Source organism: Enhydra lutris, unplaced genomic scaffold (assembly GCF_002288905.1).
Source record: "Enhydra lutris kenyoni isolate GAN:26980312 unplaced genomic scaffold, ASM228890v2 scaffoldscaffold10, whole genome shotgun sequence".
NCBI lineage: Eukaryota > Metazoa > Chordata > Mammalia > Carnivora > Mustelidae > Enhydra > Enhydra lutris.
This window is the reverse complement of record NW_019154094.1, coordinates 41,116,392-41,136,772: the sequence shown is the minus strand read 5'-3', so window position 1 is coordinate 41,136,772 and position 20,381 is coordinate 41,116,392. Positions and strand designations below refer to the sequence as shown.

At 52.7% G+C, this 20,381-nt stretch overlaps 1 protein-coding gene across 4 annotated transcripts in view; it reads left to right on the top strand.

The window, feature by feature from the left end:
* The window catches only part of LOC111144054 (ATPase plasma membrane Ca2+ transporting 2), a 112,797-nt gene that overhangs the window by 53,076 nt on the left and 39,340 nt on the right, over window positions 1-20,381 (top strand). For 2 of the 4 annotated variants that reach the window (XM_022498138.1, XM_022498137.1), the window contains exons 5-9: window positions 4,763-4,888; window positions 12,953-12,994; window positions 13,844-14,002; window positions 16,628-16,842; window positions 20,122-20,364. In XM_022498138.1, the coding sequence (XP_022353846.1) occupies window positions 4,763-4,888; window positions 12,953-12,994; window positions 13,844-14,002; window positions 16,628-16,842; window positions 20,122-20,364 (785 nt within the window). Of the gene's footprint in view, window positions 1-4,762; window positions 4,889-6,565; window positions 6,599-7,792; window positions 7,853-12,952; window positions 12,995-13,843; window positions 14,003-16,627; window positions 16,843-20,121; window positions 20,365-20,381 lie in introns of all 4 variants that reach the window. The other 2 variants (XM_022498136.1, XM_022498139.1) reach the window with 2 other exon arrangements.

The window sequence follows — 20,381 nt, the reverse complement described above, 5'->3', positions numbered from 1 at the left end:
GACTACCCTATGCCCCCAGGAGTGGCCCTATCTCTCTGGGACCCTTGGTGCCCAGACTTCATCGCTGAGAAGTGGTGGCATAAGTTAGACCTCCCCGTTGTCCTCAGGAGAGGGCTGGCCTCAGTTCACACAGCAAATCAGAAGCAGACAGCAGACTGGTTCCCGGGTCCCACACGCCCCTCGGCTCAGAGTGCTGTCTATCTACCCGCCCCCGGTGCTTGTGTATTCTGAGGGACTCCATGAGACTAGAGGAAGTGGAGGCTACAGGATGGTGCCAGGGGACCATGGACATGGAGGTCCTGGTGCAAAGCCCTGCCAGCTGCCCCCACCCCCCCATCCAAAGTGTTCTCACCTCTGCCACTACCCAGAGACCCTGCAAGGTTCCTTTGGGAGATCTAGTCAACTGACCTTGACTTGGTTCCACCATTAGAGCTGCAGCCCTTGGGGTCAAATATTGCCCTTTGAGGAGTAATCTGGAGCTGGGGTACAATTGCCACAGGGGGTGACCTGTTCCATTCAGTTCTTCCTTTGCTAGGAGGGGCAGCAGGCTCTGAGGTCCTGGTAGGGGGAAGGCATGGCCCAGTGAGAGGTAAGGAAGAGTGCGAGGCTGGGATCTATCTGACCCTTTGCAAAACTATAAGGATGGCCTCTGAAGGGTGTGGAGATTCTCCATCCTAAATGTAATATGTAGCCACCAGGGTAAATACCAAAAAAGGAGGCAGCAGTTAAAAAAAAAAAAAAAAAAAAAAAAGTGCTGGGGTCCCAGCTACAAGCTGGTCTCTGCTAAGGGGAGACTCCCCCTCAGAACCACCCTCAGGAAGCTTACAGTCTGCCGGCGGAGGGGGGCAGGACTGGAAGCGCCCCCAGGGGAAACTGCAGGGGAGGGCAGTTCAGAGGAGAAGGATGAAGTGGAGGTCAGGGAAGGCCACCTAAGATGAGCCTTCATCCTGAGCCTCGAGGAGGAGGTTTGGGGCCAGAGGAGGGAGAATGGCACTCGGGAGGGGTAAATGTGAGCCAAGGTGAGGGACTGAACACTAATCCCTAGTGACTTGCATGCTCCCAGAGCAGAGGCCACAGGGCAGGAATTGGTGGTTAAGGGTCAGAAGCAGACTGGGGTCTCACCCAGTGCACGCTGAGATGCTACTGAGGGTGTCTGGGCTCGGGGACAGTGGTGAGAGCCATGGCGGGGGCAGGGCATGCGGCTGGAACACAGCTCCCCAGCCCGTTTAATGCTGGGTCTGGAGGACCACCCTGAGGCTCATCTGAGACTGAGCAGGGCATGTGCTGCACCTTCACCCTGTGTCCCCTTGTCCCCGTGTCCCACGCTGTGGCCACAGGCTGCCTCCTTGGGTTCCTCCTCCCTTCTCCCGGCCTCCCAGGGCAGAGCTGCCGACTCCCTGCTGTGATGGGACTGATTAGATTAGAAGGTGATTTGGGTCTGATTATCTAAGGTGGAAATTGGCCCCCTGTGTATTTTTCCATCCTGCTTAGGGCCGGGGAGGTGGGGACTGGCCCCCCCTATTACCACCCGGGCAGAGCAAACATTTTCCGAATGTGTTTGAGACAAGGGTGCAAGGGCCTGGCTTCCTGAAGTGCAGTCCACTCGAGAGAGAGGGGGGTGTTCAAATCCTGGCTCTGCCCCCACCAGCCAGTGACCCTGGGCAAACCCCTTCTCCCTGAACCTCAGTTTCTCCTCTGTAATCGCAGGGCCACGGTGAGGACTGATGAGATGAGGGCCTGTGAAGGGGTTAGCTTGATGCCTGGCGCACAGAAGGCGGCCTGTGGAGGTCAGGGCTGGCCATGGCCACAGCCATCTGCACTCTGAGACAGTGCAGTGTGTTACTCCCTTGAAAGACCTGGAGACGTCCCCTGCCACGTGACCTCCTTGGACCCCCCCCCCCCCACCCCCCCCCTGTCTAATACTGCCAATATTTCACGGTGCCCGCCCACTGCACACTAGGTGAGCCAGCGCACAGAAGTCTTGTCAGCAAGTTAAAATTACCAAGTCCTGTCAGTGGGCCTTGGTTCTCCCAGTTTGTGCCCCTTGGGCAAGTAGACAGGCTCCGGGGTCTGCCTGGGCTGCTCAGCCTGCCACCAGTGTCCGAAGTCATCCTGTGGTCCCTTCTATTCCCTGCTCAGAGACACAAGATTACTGTCCTTCTGTCCTGGGAATGAACAAGGAGTCAGCTGAAGAGCTCACCATCTGAACATCTGGGCTCCATTTCAGCTCACTTGGCTTCGTGCCCCGTGTGGGAGCCTGCATGACTTGGTTTACCCATGCACAGATAGACAGACTGACCTTTACCTGCCATGAAGGAACTCACTGGAGAGTGTCCATCTGTCTGTCTGTAAAGCATTTTTGAGATCATGAGAGATGTTAGAGGACAAGGGGCTAGAACACACACATACACCCATGTGCACACGTCTGCCTTCGGCTCAGGTCATGATCCCAGGGTTCTGGAATCAAGCCCCACATCAGGCTTCCTGCTCGGTGGGGAGTCTGCTTCTCCCTCTCCCACTCACCCTGCTTGTGTTCTCTGTCTCTCTCAAATAAATAAATAAGACCTTTATTAAAAAAAAAAAAAAAAGTCATCAGGGCCTTTTAGCCCTCAACCCCAGTCTGCTGCTTCCTGAGCAGCCTGATGGTGGCCTGAGACACTCCCCTCTCTGCTGGGAAAGGAAATACGCACTGCATTGAAGAGAGCTTTCTACCCAGGGGAGTAAAAGTTTAAATTTAAAATAAAAAATGGGTGCCCAAAGGTGCAAACTGCACTTACACAGATTCTTGACTAAACAGTGGGGCCACTAGCAGGCCAAGGGGCCCTCCCCAGGGGTGCCCAGAGCCTGCTGCAGGGACAGCATGCAGGCCGACCCTATGAGTAGCCTGTGGGTCTGTGAGAGCTCCTAGGGCACAGTGACACGTCCCCTGCACCAGCCTGAGGACAGAGGGCCAGCTCTGCCTGCATCTCTGTTGGGACCAGGCCACAGTAGCAGTGAGCCATGTCCCGGGCTGGGTCCCAGCCGCCCCCCACCCCACCCCAGCCTCACCTGTTTCCCAATTAAGGCCACGGCTTCAGCGGGTTTGCTTTTTTTTTCCAACTCTTTTATCATGGTAAAATACATATAAAATGTCCCGTGTTGAGCATCATTAAGGGTACAGGTCTGTGGCATTGTGGACCTTCACGCCATTGTGCCACCGTCACCACTGTCCACCTCTGGCACTCCTCATATTGCAAAACCGAACCTCCAGAGCCACTGAACAGCAGCCCCCTGAAAGTCCCCCTCCCCGGCCCCTGACAACCACCACTCCATTCTCTGTCCCTGCAACTTTGACTGCTCCACGGAGCTCCTGCGGCAGAATCCACAGCAGCTGGCCTTCTGTATCTGGTATCTTGCACAGAGCGTAATGTCCTTGAGGCTGATCGTGTGGTACCTTGTGTCATAATTTCCTTCCCTTGGAAGGCCAAATAGTATTCCACTCCGTGTATATAGCACAGTTTTCGGCAGCTTTACCATTCGTTTTATCCTCACTCCAGCACGAACCCCCCAAGTGAACCTTGGACCAGCTGCCCTCTGCACCTGCAGGTCGTCGGCGGGGGGGTGTCTCTATCACACAGCAGCTGACACAGAAACCCCAGGGATGAATAAAAGTGGAGCCACTCTAACCAGAGGACCCCTTTGCCCTCCTGTGGCTGACCCTCCCGCCCTTCAAAACAATTCCAGGGTCCTTTAAACCCCAGTTTGAAAATCCTAATGTTCTACAAAAGAGGTTTTCTTGGAGCCTGGGGAGGTCTAGTGTCATCACGTGCCACCCTTACTCAGAATAAAGCTTTAAAATCCACAAAATAGGGGCGCCTGTGTGGCTCACTCAGTTAAGCATCTGCCTTCAGGTCCAGGTCATGATCTCAGGGTCCTGGGATTGAGCCCCGCATCAGGATCCTTGCTCAGTGGACAGCCTACTTCTCCCTCTCCCTCTGCCAACCACTCCCCCTGTTTGTGCTCTCTCTCTCTCTCTCTCTCTCTCTCTGCCAAATAAATTAATAAAATCTTTAAAAAATAAAAAACTTTTTAAAACCGCATAAAACAAAATGCACTGGATCACAGAGGAAGTCCATTATACTGAAATAGTTCACAGAATAAACAACTCGTGATAGGGTAACAAGTGTGCTTCTTTGTCAGCACCCTAATAAGTAGGTAGTCCAATAACCTCTGTACTTGTAAAATCATACTTGTAAAATAAATGATTGCAACAACTACAGAGTCATAGGACAGAGAACCTGTGCTCTTTGTAACACGGGTAATGGCATTGTGAGCCACTAGCACTCCAGGGGTTGGTTGCCTATGCTCAGGGCTGGTGGAAATGCTGAATTTCAGTTAGAGATTTGTGAAAAGAAAGATACCATTGTCTTCCCTTCCAAGTTCCCAGTGCCCTGAGTTCTTCCCTAGATCTTTAGAAGGGCTTTTTTAAGAGGTCCTGTCAGACAGGGTAGGGAGGTGAATCTCCGGGAGAAGGTAGTGGTAGGCCTGAGAAGTAAGGCATGGCAATATTTCAGTCCCAGGCCCACTGCAACTCTGTCCCGAAGTGAAATTCTCTTCAAAGGACCCGCCATACGTACATAGTTTGAACCCGGACCGTGGGGGGCACCCCAGGGCTTCGGCAGGCAAAGAGCCAGGAGCTTTCCGGGACCCAGTTCCTTCCACTCCTTTGGGGAGGGGGCTTGGGCCCATGCAACGGTAACTTGGCTTTCGTCTCCTTCCCCAGGGACCCATGTGATGGAGGGCTCTGGACGGATGGTAGTGACTGCCGTGGGTGTGAATTCTCAGACAGGCATCATCTTCACCCTGCTGGGGGCTGGTGGTGAGGAGGAAGAGAAGAAAGACAAGAAAGGTAAGCACGACCCCTTTACGGACCAGGAGAGGAGCTCTTCAGATCACTTTTTTTGTTGTTTATTCATTCCCTCCACAAAATGGTTATTGAGTGCCTTCTATGTCCACGCCCTGTGCCAACGGCTGCCTCCTGCATCCCGGAGGCCCTGCTTGGGCCGTGACAGTCTGTCGGTTCCATCTCCAGGGTCTTGTCCCGGTCTCTGTCTGTCCGGTCATGTCATGGAGGACCCTCCCCCCACAGGCCAGGCTCAGGGTGCTGAGCACTTGGCTGATTCTCCAGCCTCTAGTGGGACCTGGTCCCTTCATCAGCCCCAGTAGGGAGTAGAAAGCCCCACCTGCCCTCACTCCTACCACTATTCTCAACTCCACAGAGCAGAGCTGCAAACCACCCCCAGCATAGACTCAGCCTAGATGGGGGCAAAGGAGATTCTAGGAAAGGAGGCCAAACTTTTGGTTCCCTTTCTCACTCCCCAACACCCCGTCCCCAGAGCTGCCACCTTGCCTGGCTCCTGGCTCCTCCTTCACCTTTGAAACAAGCTTCCTACTCCCTGGGCTCCCTCTCAGCGCAGCAGGCTGGTAGCCTGGTATACCGGGGCCTCTCCGAGAAGAGGGAGGGATGCCCATCTGGCCAGGCCCCAATCCAAAGGCCCAGGCCTCTGGCTCTAGCACAACTGGCTCTTTCCCCAACACCTACACTCAGTCTCAGGGACAGACCCCTCTCACATCTTCAGTCTTTTGTCATGTCTCCTTCCCCAAGCTCCAAAAGGAGGTCTCCAACAGCCAGACCATCTGGAGTCCAGGAGAAGGAAATGAGAAAGTCGATAGCCCCTCCTTGGGGTACAGGGGAAGCCTTGCTACCTCTTGCTCTCTGCAGCCAGCCAGGCACAGAGCCTGGGTCATAACCAAAGGTTACTGGCTCCTAATGGCAATACCCCATTTTCTAGAGGGGTCCCCCTAAGATTATGGCAGCCCCGCCAGCAGGAACAGTGGAGCTGAGCTGTCCTCCGGGAAGGACAGCTTCCAGAAGCTGGAGAGAACCAGGAGATAGCTGAGGTTGAAAATATTAAGGAGACAGTCCTGGTCAAAAGGCCCGGAGGGAATCAGGACAGCATCCACACGTGAGGTAGAGGTTGTGGCTGGCTCTGACACCAGGGTGCAGACAGTCAGGCAGATAGGGGCAGTAGGCAGGGTACGGCAGGTTGAGGCAGCCTTTGCCCCTTTTCTTGGCCTCACTGGGGCCTGAGTGAGGGAAGCCGGATCTATGTTCCTATGTACCTGTGTACCTATGTTCCTATGTTCCTGAAGATTTCAGCAGGAAGACAGGCCTCTCTTGCCCTGAAGCACAGGTCAGAGTCCTTCACTGAACACACACCTGCACCCCAGTGAGGTGGGGGTCTGTGTAGAGAGAAGAAGTGGGATGTTGGGGGGGCCACAGCAGAGGAAGATAAGGGGTAGCCCAGCCTCTCAGGCGCCTGTGAGCGACATGGATGGGGACTGGGCCCCCTTTGCACTCCCATCCCTTCACCTCCACCTCCATCACGGCCCCATGTCAGGATGAGCACCGGTGTGCAGCCGTGTGTGCGTGTGTGTGTGTGTGCGCGCGCGTGAGTGTGTGGACATGCAGGTGAGGCTGTATGTGCTTCTCCTTCATTAACATGTCTCAAAAATCATCACACAGGTGTGAAGAAGGGGGATGGCCTTCAGCTACCAGGTACAGTAAGACCCCCCTCAGGGTAGATGGGGCTTTTAGAAATAGCAGCAGCCTTTGACCCCCAGGCCGTGGCCCTAGACCCCCAACACACCGTTGGAGGAGGCCCCCTGACCCTGGGACCCTCCACTGGGCCCCCATGTGATGCTGACCCCACTGGAGGAACCAGCCCCTCACTCTACCTATTTGCCCCTCAGTGCTTTTCCCTGCCCTCTGATGCACACGACGCCACCGCCGTCTCCACGCCAACCCCACACAGCCCTCCACCCCAACGCCAGTGTGTGGTGCCCCGCTCATCATCACACGACCCCACAGCCCTGCTCTCATGTGCACACCCCGCAGAGCCCAGCCCGGCTGCCTCTCAGTGCACAGCATGGGCATCTAACCCACCTCACCTTACCCTCTCCTTCCCACACAATCCATCTCCCCCCGCCCCAAGAAAGAACAACCAGAGTGCATCTGACCATCTCACGTCATTTTTAATTGCTAAACTAAGGAAAACTGGCTAGTACCTTTCTCTGTCTCATGCGCAAAGTACAACATGTTGGATGTCACCTCTTCAACGATGGGGCATCTTGTATAGGGGTAACCAAGGCGATCTTTAGAGTGCTGGTTAGGAAGGAGGAGGTGGCTGTGGGCAGTGGCCTGAGTCCAGGGCTCGAATCCTGAGTCACCGCCACCGCTGGACAGTCCCTCTGGGACACAGAGATGGTGGTCACAGCAAGTACCTGATCAGAATGGCGGGTACCTGCACCATGCCGGTTGCTGAATGTTTTGAAATGACTCCTGTCCATGGGTCCCTCTGGCCCTGATGGGCAGCCAGATGCCTTCTCCTAGAAGCTTCTCTGATAGGAACCTGCCTGATTGGCATGGCCAGAGCGGTACATCGGTCCAGACCTTAGTACAGAACGGTGCCATGCTACCTAACCACATTTATCATCTGCCATGTTTTATTTCAAAGACCCTCCATGTCTGAGTTTTTTTTTTCCCCTGATTTTTATGACATTTCTATGGGAACGTTCCACCCCCACCCTCCTAAATTTGAGTTTCCTGATTTCCAACAGAGATTTTTTTTTTTTAAGAATGTAGTCATGTTATTTCCCGCAAGTTGGTTCATGTCTATTGTTGTTGCTGTTCTGCATTGTTGCTTTTCTCCATTGTGACACACTGCATTTTCCATCCCTCCCACCCCCGCAGCGGCCGATGGTGCAGCAGGTTCAAATGCTGCTGATAGTGCAAATACCAGCCTAGTCAATGGTACGTCTCCGATGGCGAGCTCTCGGTCTCGGTTGGATGGGCGTCTCTCTCCCCCACCCCCAACTCTGGGCTTGCCTCTCCCTGTTCTGGACTGCACAGATCTTGGATGTGCATGGGCAGCTCTGGGACAATCATCCTCCCACGTGGGGCAGGCGCTTAAGAGAGAAGCCACCAACGGGGAATCAGCTCCGCGCCTGCTTACGGCAACCCAAATGGCACTGGCTCCTATGGGGCCTTAACCCCCAGTGGAGCCCAGAAGAGGGACATACCCTGGGCTTCAGATTTGGCTCCCAAGAAGCAGCATCCCACCCGTCGTGGCCCTCTCCTAAGCACACTCCTGGCCCCCGCTTGGGGAAGAAGGCCTGGGGTCAGGACCTGGGCTGAAGCTGGCATCTGGGTCCCTAGTGAAGTCTCCAGTCCTGGACTTGAAAATTTCCTCGAGGCAGGGGACCCAGGCCGGGGTTCAGCTCTTTGGCCCCACCCCACAGCATGGCTGAGCCACTGATAAACATTTCTTCCTCTTCTTTTTCTCTGAGTGAACGGGCAGGGGGCTCGCTTGGGCGCGGGCCTGGTTCTATCCCTTGGAAGTGGACTGGTGTTTCCTGCTGTTGCCTGTGCTAGAGCATTTGTCCTGAGTCTCTGCATTCTTATGGGCCCCCTCGGGGCTGAGGGGTGGTGGTGGTGGGGCAACCACGGTAACCTGGGATCTGCATTTTGACCTCCTTACCCACAGGCAAGAAGGAATTCCATTCACTTGCCTCCAGACCTTTAGAGGATTTCTTATTTCTGTACCCTCCCATCTTCAGAGTGATGAGGCTTCTGTGTACTCAGATAGGTCCCCTGTCCCCAGATTAGGTGGCATGATAGTCACCCAAGCTGAGAGCTATAGGGCTTGATCATAAAACAGTTGCCCTGGGGAACTGAGGGAAGGGAAAAGCCTTTCTTGCAGCATTGCTACACGCAAGGCACTGGGCTGCGGGTTTCTCATCCATTATATCATTTCCTCCTCACCACTCCTGGAAGATGTGGAGGTCTTGTCCTACCTCATACTCCCATCCCCTGCCCCAGACCTCTGGCTGGGCCACCTGCATTCAAAATGACCAATGATGGAAGCACCTTGTAGATGTCAGGGGCCAAGAAAGACACTTCTGTGAGCTGCGCCTTGCTAATTTGGGTGTGGGTCTATTTCAGGCACCGGAGGAGAAAGGAGAACAGCTTGGGGTGTGGGAGGTGTCATGCGTCAGGGAGGGGTGGCGAGGGATGACAGGGAGAACCAATATAGGCAAACCCAGGCAGGGGGAGAAGGAAACAGGAGCTGGCATCCTGCTTCCCACAGAGCAGTGAGCGCACTGGGCTCAGTGAACATACAGACTGCATCCAGGCTGGTCCATCCTAAAAAAAGTCTGCTTCACTTCCAAACTGTAGCAGAAAACTCCTGGTATCCTGAGAAAAACTGCAGGAAAGATGGGGAACTTGACTACCTACTGTATGCCAGGCATTTTGCAAACATTTCCTGCTCATAGCCTCATTTGATCCTCATGACAACCCTGTGATACAGAGTTTATTGTCCCCACTTTAAAGATTGGGATACTGAGGCTCAGAGAGATCAAGACACTAGCCTAAGATGACAGAACAAGAAAGAAGCAGACCTAGGATTCAAACCCAGGCCTGCTGGCTCTAAAGTGCATATTCCACTTCCTGATCCAGGGTTTCCTGAAAGAGTGTGTCTTGTAAACATCACAGGAATATTAATAGATCCTGCCCCCAAGAAAAGGATCCTGTGGTCAGAGATGTTTAAGAACCATGGGACAGAATTGGTCTCTTCCTTATTGCAGGACTTCTCAGAGCCTTGAATATGCTGGTATATAGTGGAAAGTTAGCCATGGAGGGCTTCCCAGGCTGATGTGGCTGCAGGACATTTTCTGGCTGAATCTTGTGGGATTGGTTTGTCTCTGTAATATATTTAGGGAAATAGTACTCTAAGCCATTGCTACTCAAAATGTAACCAGAGGACCAGAAGCCTGGACATCTCCTAGGAGCCTGTTGGAAATGCAGAATCTCAGGCCCAACCCCAGACCCACTGAACTAAAATCTGCATTCATATAAACTCTCCAGTCTAGGGCCATACCACACTGAATGTGCCTGATCTCATCTAATGAGCTTTCCAGGCTCCAGACCAGAGTGTATTAAAGGTTGAGAGGTGCCTGGCTGAGCCTTGGTCAATGAGAGAATTAACCATTCCTTTTCTTCCTTCCTCTGAGCCAAATCAGGATGATTGGCTATAGAAAACACACTTACCTGGCAGTAGTCCCTCTGAGCCCACCCCCACCAAGCCCCCTCCCAGCTGAAAGCGGGTGTGTTCCATTCATCTTGGAGCCATTATGATGGCCATTATCATTTTATTATTTCATTTACACTGATTAACATACCACTGTTCAATACGTTGCTTGTAATCACGGTTAGTAAATACACCACTCTGAACTCCAGACATTAACAGGGCACTTGGTGATGCTTTTCCTAAGCATCACTTTGGTCGACATTGTCACATGTCACAGAGGAAGAGATGGAAGCACAGGCAAGAGAAGTAACATCTCCCAGTTCACCTCATTAGTGCTCTGTCTCCCCAAAGCTTGTTTATCAGGTCACCTCACCATCGAGCCTCCACACACACACTTTTCACACCCATGGCCCATAACAGACCTATTTGTCAAAGCTGTGTCTGCATCAGATGTGGGGTGGGGGGGTCTCCGAGTCTCCGCCCAAGTTCCCCACCCCAGCTTCCCTGCAACAGCCCCCTCTCCCGGGTCATGCACGGAGCCAGGTCTGGCTGTCCCCCCATAGTTCCAGGGGCCAGGCGAGCTCCACTTTGGCTGAGAAAAGCCCTTGGCTTCTGAGAAACCAGGCCATGTGCGCAGAAGCACCCCCACAACACTGCTCCCTCCCTTGAACATATGCACTGGTGATTATCTTTCTGGCCACGTGATCACTGTGGAAATAAAAGAGGAAATTGCTAGCTTGGTTAATGGGCGCACACATGGGCTATTGCATTTGATAATATGCAATGCAAATAAGGCCCCTTTGTGTCTTCTAGAACCAAGTATGGAAGAGGAGTCCTCCCATGCCCTTTAGCCCAGTTAGTAAAATTATTTTTAAAAAGAAAGATAATTATTGTAGTTCATTCCTGTTGGCTCTAAAAAGTTTTTTTCTGTTTTGTTTTTAATCCAGCAAAAAGAACTTTGCAATAGAGCAATGGGGGCCTTCTCTTTCCGCCCCCAGGGTGGGTCCCTGACCATTTGCCGTGAGAGGCAGTGGGAACAGCCCAACATTTCCCCTGGAGAGGTAGCACGGGGCTGGGATCCAGGAAAGCCACTTCTCCCCTCCGAGTCACTTTCAGCGTGATCTGGTGTGGGTGAGGACAGTGTTGTGGAACCAGTAAGGTAGCCACAGGGTTATCATCAGGACACTCCAGAAATGAGAGCTGTCTCTGAACCTCTCTTGGCCTCAGTTTTCTCATCTGTAAAATGGGAGTGCTTAGACTCCCTCCCATCCCGCCCACAGGGTATTGGGGAGATGGGCAAGAGAGGAACCCTACAAACTGCAGAATGCTAAATGGGCAAGTGGTTATGACTAAGGCCACTGTCAGGTGCTCCAGAAGCTGAATGTTGCTTCCCTATTTTACAGAGGTGGATGTTGAGACTGGGAGAGGTAAAGCCACACAGCTAGTTCATGTCCAAACAGGGGCACACAACCACCTTGATGACCCTGCTCTGGGTTCAGAGGAGCTGAGAGCTAGCTGTCTTCTCCTCAGCTGGGGTGGAAACATAGATGGGGCCAGCTCTCCGTTAACCCCGGGGACCCGGGCAGGTCATCTGTCTCTCTGAGCCTCAGGTTGTCATCTGGAAGTGGGTGCAGGGCAGGAGTGCCCTTGTAGGGATGTGATGTGGGTTAGATGAAATCATGGAGGTTCTGTATGCACCTGGCACGTGGTGGGTTCTCACAGAACGTGAGCTGTGAGAATCACCTTCACAGCAAATGGCCAAGGGCGGCTGACCTCCGCAGACTCCTCCCAAGGTAGCGAGGCCTGTGGGCAGAGCTCTGAGTGAGCTCAGAGGACAGGCCAAGGGGACAGGAGGAAACCTCCTCTCTGTAGTGCCAGCGGTAAAGGCAGGTGTCTCAGCTGCCAACGAGGGGCTGCCAGTACGGCCCACGCTGCAAACCCAGCCCACAAGACTCTGGCCGAGACTGGAGCAGGCTGGGGGTACTCCCAGGCCACCCTGATTAGGAGGTGAGCAGCCCCAGACTCAGCCCTTTCCCCAGCACTGGCGTGCAGGGCCAGGGCAGGGGGGCACCCGGGGGAGCCCACCAGCCCTACTTGCCTGTCTGCTAGGGCCCAGGCTGGTCAGCCTCAGAATAAAGAGCATACACCCAAGTGGAGGGAGGGGTTGGCAACTTCCCAGCGGGGGCAGTGCTTGGGGCCCCTCAAAGCCTACTACTAGGGAGCTCTTGCTCAACCTTGGCATGTGTCACTCTCAGTGGAGCTGGGCGGGGGGTTGTCCTTGCTGTGGCTTCACACTCCTCCAGATGGACAAGGAGAAAGCAAAATTCTACATACATCACTCCTGGAGCCAGGAACTAAGGAACACATTGACCAAAGTCCTCCCCTTTCTAGAATGTGTGTGTGTGTGTGTGTGTGTGTGTGTGTGTGTGTGTGTGTCTTTCATTTCCTTTGCCTCCTCTCAGCCCACCAAAGCACTGACCAAATTAATCACTGGGGACCTGAGGACCTCTCTGCTTCCTGCCAGTCAGCTCTGGTCCCTTTTACCCTCAAAAGCAGTCACTTACTCAGTACCCTCAGGGCTGAAATAACTCCCACTGAAGCTCTCTCTCCAAGCCCCCAGAGAATCAGGACAGAGCCTGCAGCTAGTGCAGTGGCCAGGTTTCTTCTTGTCTCAGGCCACCCCAGCGTCCCCGTGTGGAGGGACGGAGTCGGCCCGGCCCTTCCTCCATCTGTGACATGAATGTCGGTGGCCCTGTTGCGTCTGTGATGATCGACGTGTGTTGTCTGTTCTCTGTTGTCTGTTAAAATTCTTTGTCGTGTAGGTAAAATGCAGGATGGCAATGTGGACGCCAGCCAGAGCAAAGGTAACCCTTTTGTATTCACCGGCTTCTGGGGTCCCTGCTGCCCCTCCCCCACTGGCTCTGAGAGCCAGGCTAGAAGCAGACAGGTCTGTGCCTGCAGGTGCCTGGCATTGGGGGGGAGGGGTCGGGGAGGGGATGGCTGTGATTCACATGGTGTCAGGCCCAATGGAGACATCACCCATGAGGACAGGGGCCACCTGTGAGCCAGCTCTTCCCCAGCCTTTGAGCTAGGCTACCCATTTTGCTGAAGACTTGAAGCTGGTTCTTTGGAATCCTGAGGGGCTAAGGGATAAGGCCCCAGACCCACCAGTCAGTCCTTCACCGAAGGAAGAGGAGGCTTGGCACCCAAGGATAAGGACACTTTCTTTTATCTTTTAAGCCCCCTTTGTGTCCCTCTTCTCTGGTGACTATTAATATCCCAACAACATACTCAAGAACCCCCTGGGGAAGGCCAAGGCTATCTGTCTTGTCTAAATGTGGCAAAAGCTGAGGGGCCATTTGGGGAAGGATCTCTGGGCTTCTTCAGGCCCAGTGGGGACCCCAGCCTACACCTGCTGGGAACCCAAGAACTGTGTCACTCCCTATTCACACTTGGATTCCAGGTCCAAGGCAGTCCCTGGCCCTGGGACTATGGTCTCCAGCTGGAAGAAGCAGACCCCGTATCACAGGGTGTCTGTGCCAGCCATGCAGGGGTCCAGACAAGGGAGTGAGTGTCTCAGCACACTCCCCTGGGCAAGCAGGGTGGGTGCCAGTATGCCCACCCTGCAGGCTGACCTGGCTGTGTGCGCGTGTGCGTGTGTGCGTGCATGTGTGTGCGTGTGTGCGTGTATGTGCATACTCTGCCCCCTACAGCCAAACAGCAGGATGGGGCCGCCGCCATGGAGATGCAGCCCCTCAAGAGTGCGGAGGGCGGCGACGCTGATGACAAAAAAAAGGCCAACATGCACAAGAAGGAGAAATCCGTGCTGCAGGGCAAGCTCACCAAGCTGGCTGTGCAGATCGGCAAGGCAGGTAAGCGTGCGGCCGCCGTGGACGGTGCACAAGGGGACGTGGGGTACACAGAGGGACCCCAGCCCAGGGCCCCGCCCCGAGCTGGCTCTCAGTTGCCTCATCTGCAGAGTGGGGGCTGGATTAGGGCTCTTGACTGGCCCCCCGACCCCAGCTGCCGTGCAAAGGAAAGATTGAAGAGGTTGAGGGCCATGCTAGGAGCCCAGTGAGAAGCCTCCTATCTGAGCCTCAGCACAAGCCTGATCCCCACCAAGCTGGGAGCTCCAGGTGATGGCTGGTGGTGGCCCCTCCAGCCCAGGAAGCTGAGCTCAGCTGCAAGGCCAGCCCTGCCCCTCTGACATGGCCTTGGCCTCTCAACCCGCATGAGGACACGCAAACACCAAGGCCTCCCCACCTGGCTGTCTCCCGGCTCTAATTATAGGCACCACAGCGTGGAGAAGGGAGGCAAATTACAGGCTTGGCTGTCTATATTTAAACTAGGGGCCTGGTGATAGCTCCCGGCTGCTGGGAGCTTGGCTTCCCGCCCCTGCGACTGTCAGATGGGGATAGAGTCCGCTCTGAAGTCCCACAGCTGGAGATGGGAGCGGGGGAGCGATGGGCCCAGGGATTTCCTCCAGCCTTGGCATACAGCAGACTCCGCAGAGCCACAGTACCGCCACTGGGGGGCAGGGAAAGGAGCGATGAGAACCACCCACAGCCTTCAAAGCCCTTGCTCACCCCCCTCCCCCTCCTCAGCCTTGCCAAGAATGGAGTTCGGGGTCAAACACTTCTAGGTTCACATCCCACCTCTGCTTCCCTCTTGGGCTGAATTCCCTGAAGCAGAGTCTGAGGTGGATCGGTGCAGGATTTTTAGGGGCAAGGGTGCTCTCCGGTGAGACCTGTAAAGGGTAAGAGACTCAATAGGGCCACGGAAAAAGCCAGATACTTCCTGGAGAAATCCCCATCTCTGCCTACCTCTGCAGGGTCTGTCTGGTCTCGCAGCAAGGGGTCTGGGCTGTTGGACCCTCCACCTGAGCCATTGAATACTGGCCATCAGATTGGGGTGGGGTGCCGTCCCAGATATGTCCTGACAGGAGACAGTGCTCTCTGAAGTGTGGACTTCCTCTGGCAGAGTCTGCAGCTGTGCAAAGCCTCTGCAGCACCTGCACAGTGCCTACAGCTCCCCGAACGGGCCAGGGGGTCTCAGGGGATCCGAGCAGATAGCCACCCACATCTCCTAACTCTGTAGTGTTCTCGGGCCTGTGACCTTGGACAGGTCCCTTCCCTCACTGACCTCAGTGTCCTCAGCTGAAAGAGGGCTCCCTGCTCTTTCCTCCATCCAAAACACTCTTTCTGCACGTCACCCTCTGGCTGATCCTTCTCATCATTCCCCATCTACTCAAGTATCACCTCCTCCAGGAAGTCTTCCCTGAACACCCTCGCTAAAACAGTCCCTCCCCACCAGCCCGTGTTGTTCTGTTTTCTTTTTTGAAGCTTGATTGAAGTACAATCAATATGCAAAAAATTACACACATGTAATGTACATCTTGATGAATTTGGACATGGGCGTACACCCATGATGCCATCACCACAAGCAAGGTATGAAACATATCCCCCAACTCCCAAAATTCCTGTGTTCTTTCCTGGGTTTTTCTGTTTTCCTTTGTTTGGGGTCAGAACACTGAAGAAGAAATCTAGCCTCTTACCCGGTTTTGAAGTTCACAATACCATATTGTTCACTGTTGGCCCCGTGGTGTGAAGCAGAGCTCTAGAACTTCTTTATCTTGCATAACTGAAACTCTATACCCACTGAAAAACAACCCTCTCTCTCCCCCTCCCCACAGCCCCTGGCAACCAACCTTCCACTCTCTGCTTCTATGAGTTTGACTATTTCTATTCCTCATGTAAGCCCTTCCGTGTCTGCCTTCTCTCATCTAGCATCATGTCCTCCAGGCTCATCCATGGGGTTGCAAGTGGCAGGACTTCCTTCTTTTTTAAGGCTGAGTCATACTCTGCTGTGTGTCTGTGCCATGTTTTCTTGATCCATTGGTCTGCCGATGGACACGTGGGTTGTTTTCTTACCGGCAGCCTGTGTGGCTCTCTGTCACATCATCCTGCAGTTCTACACACCATTATCCCTACGTGGACGATCTTGTTCATGAGCTTTTTGCTTCTTGTCTGCCTCCCCCTCTGAAGTCTCAGCTTCTCAAGGGCAGGGAGTCTGTCCTCTCTAGGACTGTGTCCCTTGTTCCTGAATTAGGAGCTACTAGGTGCCTGGGCGGGTGAGTTGATAAATGGTACTAACCACACGTGAATGTGTGTGAGAACTATGCAGGGAGTTCAAACTGATTCCCATGGTCTCAGCACATATTTCCTGATCACCCGCAAGGTGTCGGGCACTGTGCAAGGGGCTTTACATGCATCCATCACTTTTGATCTTTGCAAAACCGCGTGAAATAAGCATGCATCCCCATTGCACAGAGGAGGAGACTGAGGCTCTGTAAGGCTCAAGGACATGCCCCAGGCCATAAAGCTATGAGATGTGGGTTAGGGTCCGCCTAGCCAAGTGTTTGGTCCCCATCTCACTTCCCAGGGCCCCCACCCTCAGAAGAGCCCCTGAGCAGATCTGCCCCCCAACCCGTGTTACAGGTCTGGTGATGTCAGCCATCACAGTCATCATCCTGGTGCTCTACTTCACCGTGGACACCTTCGTGGTCAACAAGAAGCCGTGGCTACCCGAGTGCACACCCGTCTACGTGCAGTACTTTGTCAAGTTCTTCATCATCGGTGTGACAGTGCTGGTGGTCGCCGTGCCAGAGGGGCTCCCTCTGGCCGTCACCATCTCACTGGCCTACTCGGTGAAGGTGAGAAGGAGAGGACCGGCCGGCACAGCTCGGATCAGCTGCCCCCAGCCAGGGCTCTGGGGGTGGCCTGTGGGGCAAGCGCTGGGGCCGTGAGTAGAGCTAAGAAGAAGGAAGGGAGCACCCTGGAAGCTGGGAGATGAGACATATGTGGGAACCCAGAGCTCACATGTCCTCAGGGAGGCCTATAGCAGCCCAGAGGGCCACACCCTGGCTCCAGCGACAGCCATCATTCACCCCAGCCAAGTGTTGCCTTGCAGATGCAGCCCCCCTGCATTGCCCACTCTTCACATTTTTTCCAGAGAAGCCAGAAAGCTGGACTTAATATAAGCTCTCTAGATTTTTAAACATTGATCATCAACTCCACTTTAAAAAAGAAAAAAAAAAAAACACCATAAAAAGCAGACCCAAACCCAACCCCATCACACCAAATGTAAGGAGAAGTCTGAGGTCAAAGTCCCATGGAAGCTGTGATACTTCTGCAACTTGTCTCAGAGGTTGCTCCCTGAAGTTGGGAAGAGATGAGCCTAAAGCCAAAAGAAATCTGATTTAAGGAAACCCCCTCCACTCCGGGGATGGGCTGAAAAGGGAAGAGGTTTTAAAAGCAGTTTCATGAAGGGTGGTAAGTCCATGAAAGCTGACTGTGGATACTTGGGTCGGGGGGTGGGGTGGGTGTTCCTAGTGCTCCCCAGATGGCAGAGCCCTGCCGCCCCCTGCTCCCAGGCCAAGGCCGACCATGGAGTCCGAACACTGGGCTGCGCATCTCAGTGGGTACCTCAAGCTTGGGGCCTCATTCTCTGCCGTTGGCCGCATGGTTTTCCCACCTTGGAGGCCAGGGCTCTGCACTCCTGGTCCCCAGTGCCCCAACGTCAGGATGTCCCTACAAGGATGGAGCCCTGGGCATGTTTATAAACAAGGCATTGGCTCTGAGACATTGGCAGAGCTGCCAGAGGGCACGGCGGCGTCAGTTTCCAACTTGGAATTTGGACTGGGCTTGCCGATGTAATTTCATACAGAAAAGAGATCTCCAGGCAGATGCCAGAAAGTGGCAGCTCTGGGTAAAGGATATGGCCCTTATCACCTCCTTGTTTTAGGGTTCTTGAAGAAACTCCATCTCACAGACCAAAGACCAAACGGGTTACAACACAATACTGCTTGGGGCTTTGGGGCCCAAAGATGGTGATTCTCATTAAGCCATGAGAGGGGACCCCCACAGCCACCCAGCCGAGCTCAGGGTGTCTTGAAAGTCACACAGAGGTAGTTTGGGGTGACCACATACAGACCTTTTTAGGTCTCTGCACCTTCTGCCATTCGCATCTCTGGCATCTGGTACCTTCAGCTGTCTTAGGTCATGTTACTTTTATAGTCACTTGATAAACTGAGTACAGCCCCAACCCAGGAGAGGCAAACTCTCCCCTCTCTGAGCCTGGCATACCCACCCTGGGAGCCGTTATCGAAAGAACAGAGATGACTCAGAGATGCAACGTGAGCCGTATGTGTGATTTTTAAATTCCCTCACGGCCATGTTTGAAGGAAAGAGTAAAAAGAAAGAGGTGACGTTAATTTTAATAATATAATTTACTTCACCTTTAGTAATATCATTTAGTTCACCTTTATGTCCAAACATATTATGTTAGCAATCCAACATATAATCGATATACAAATAGCTAGTGAGATGTCTTTCATTGCCGTTTTCCTAATAAGTCTTCAAAAACCAACACATATTTTTACACGTACAGCGCATTTCACGTCAGACCAGCCACACTTCCAGGGCAGAGCAGCCACCTATATATTCATTCTTAAGCCCAACAGACGAACCCTGTTCCGGCAGTACAGATGGGCAGGGGCCCGATGGAATGACCCAGGCTGTGAAGTTAAACAGAGCCGGGCTCCAGTCTCAGCATTAACCCATATTAGGTATGTGATCCTGGTCAGATCACTTGGCTGTGGCTTTTCCATTGGCCAACGTGGAGGATCGCCATCCCCAAAGGTTTCACAGGCCTCCTATACCATCAGACTAGAAAATGAACCAGGAAGAACTTCGCCAGCCGTACAGCATGTGGCAAATTCCTATTGCTACTGCTCCTGCATTCAACATACATGAGGTGTTACTATTATCGCAGGTTATAAGAAGATTGCAATAGCATATAATTCTACCAATCCTCATTTCTTCGTAACATGAACTACTATTAAAACTATTCTAATGGCGCTCTTTTTTTACCTTTTTTATGAAGAGTTAGGATGGGGAGCAAGAACAAAGGAAACCAGATTACTAGGAACAGACGAGAACTTTGTCTGATTCAGCCTCTAGCAGCTTCTCTTGTCCCCCCCTTGCCAGATAGGGTAACTGGGTCTGCAGGGTCTATCTTAAGCATGACACTTGCTTGAGAATTACTTCATTTGCATGAGTTTGCTTGAGAACCTCAAAGAAGCTAGGAGTGAAGCTGGGAAGACAGAGAGGACGCGAATACCAGAAAATTCATAATAATAAGTATGGTGGGATTCCATTTTTGCTATAAATTTAAGAAGAAAAGATGTCTATACATAAGATGTATCCGTTCTGGGTGATGGCATGAAGATGGATTTGTTTTCTTTTTTGTGTTTGTATATTGAAAAGAAATTTGTGACTTTTGTTATACGAGGTATAATATATATGCGATGCAGAAAAAAAATCTGTAGTTTTTTTTTTAGAATCTATAAATTTTTTTAAAAGAAGGCAGTAAAAATCTCCTGTCATTCTACCATGCAGAAATAATAACCCTAATATTTTGACATTTTTTCCAGATACTGTCCTATGTCTATAAACACATTTATGTATCCTAAATTTATTTATTTTTGGTGGGACCAAAAATGACAATGAAAACCAGGCACCAGCAAAAGATTTAGAAAAAACAACAACAACAACAAAAACCCCTAACCAAATAAAGGATGGCTACTTCTGTTAGGGTATAAGAGAAAAATATTTGAGGTCATTTTAAAAGACCCAACATTAATTTATCACCCTTTTTCCTATCTTTTCCATAAGGAATACAGATCCTAAAAAAAAAAAAAAAAAAAGGTCAATTAATCAGATCTTTTAAGTGGTTTAATAAGGAAAGCGAATTAAAAGGCTGCACATACACAGATCTCCAATTCCACATCTTTGCACATGTGGGAAACCACAGGGCAGATGGCAGCAGCTCTGCACCTCTTACTGCATGCTTTCCCAGTGACTACAACCCACTCCCTGGCCCCCCAGCTCCCTCTCCTCACTGTCGCCCTCTCACCTGCCCCTGCCCCCAGAAAATGATGAAAGACAACAATCTGGTACGCCACCTGGATGCCTGTGAGACCATGGGCAATGCCACCGCCATCTGCTCGGACAAGACGGGCACGCTGACCACCAATCGCATGACAGTTGTGCAGGCCTACGTCGGCGATGTCCACTACAAGGAGATCCCTGACCCCAGCTCTATCAACGCCAAGACCTTGGAGCTGCTCGTCAATGCCATTGCCATCAACAGCGCCTACACCACCAAGATTCTGGTGAGTGGTGCAGTCTC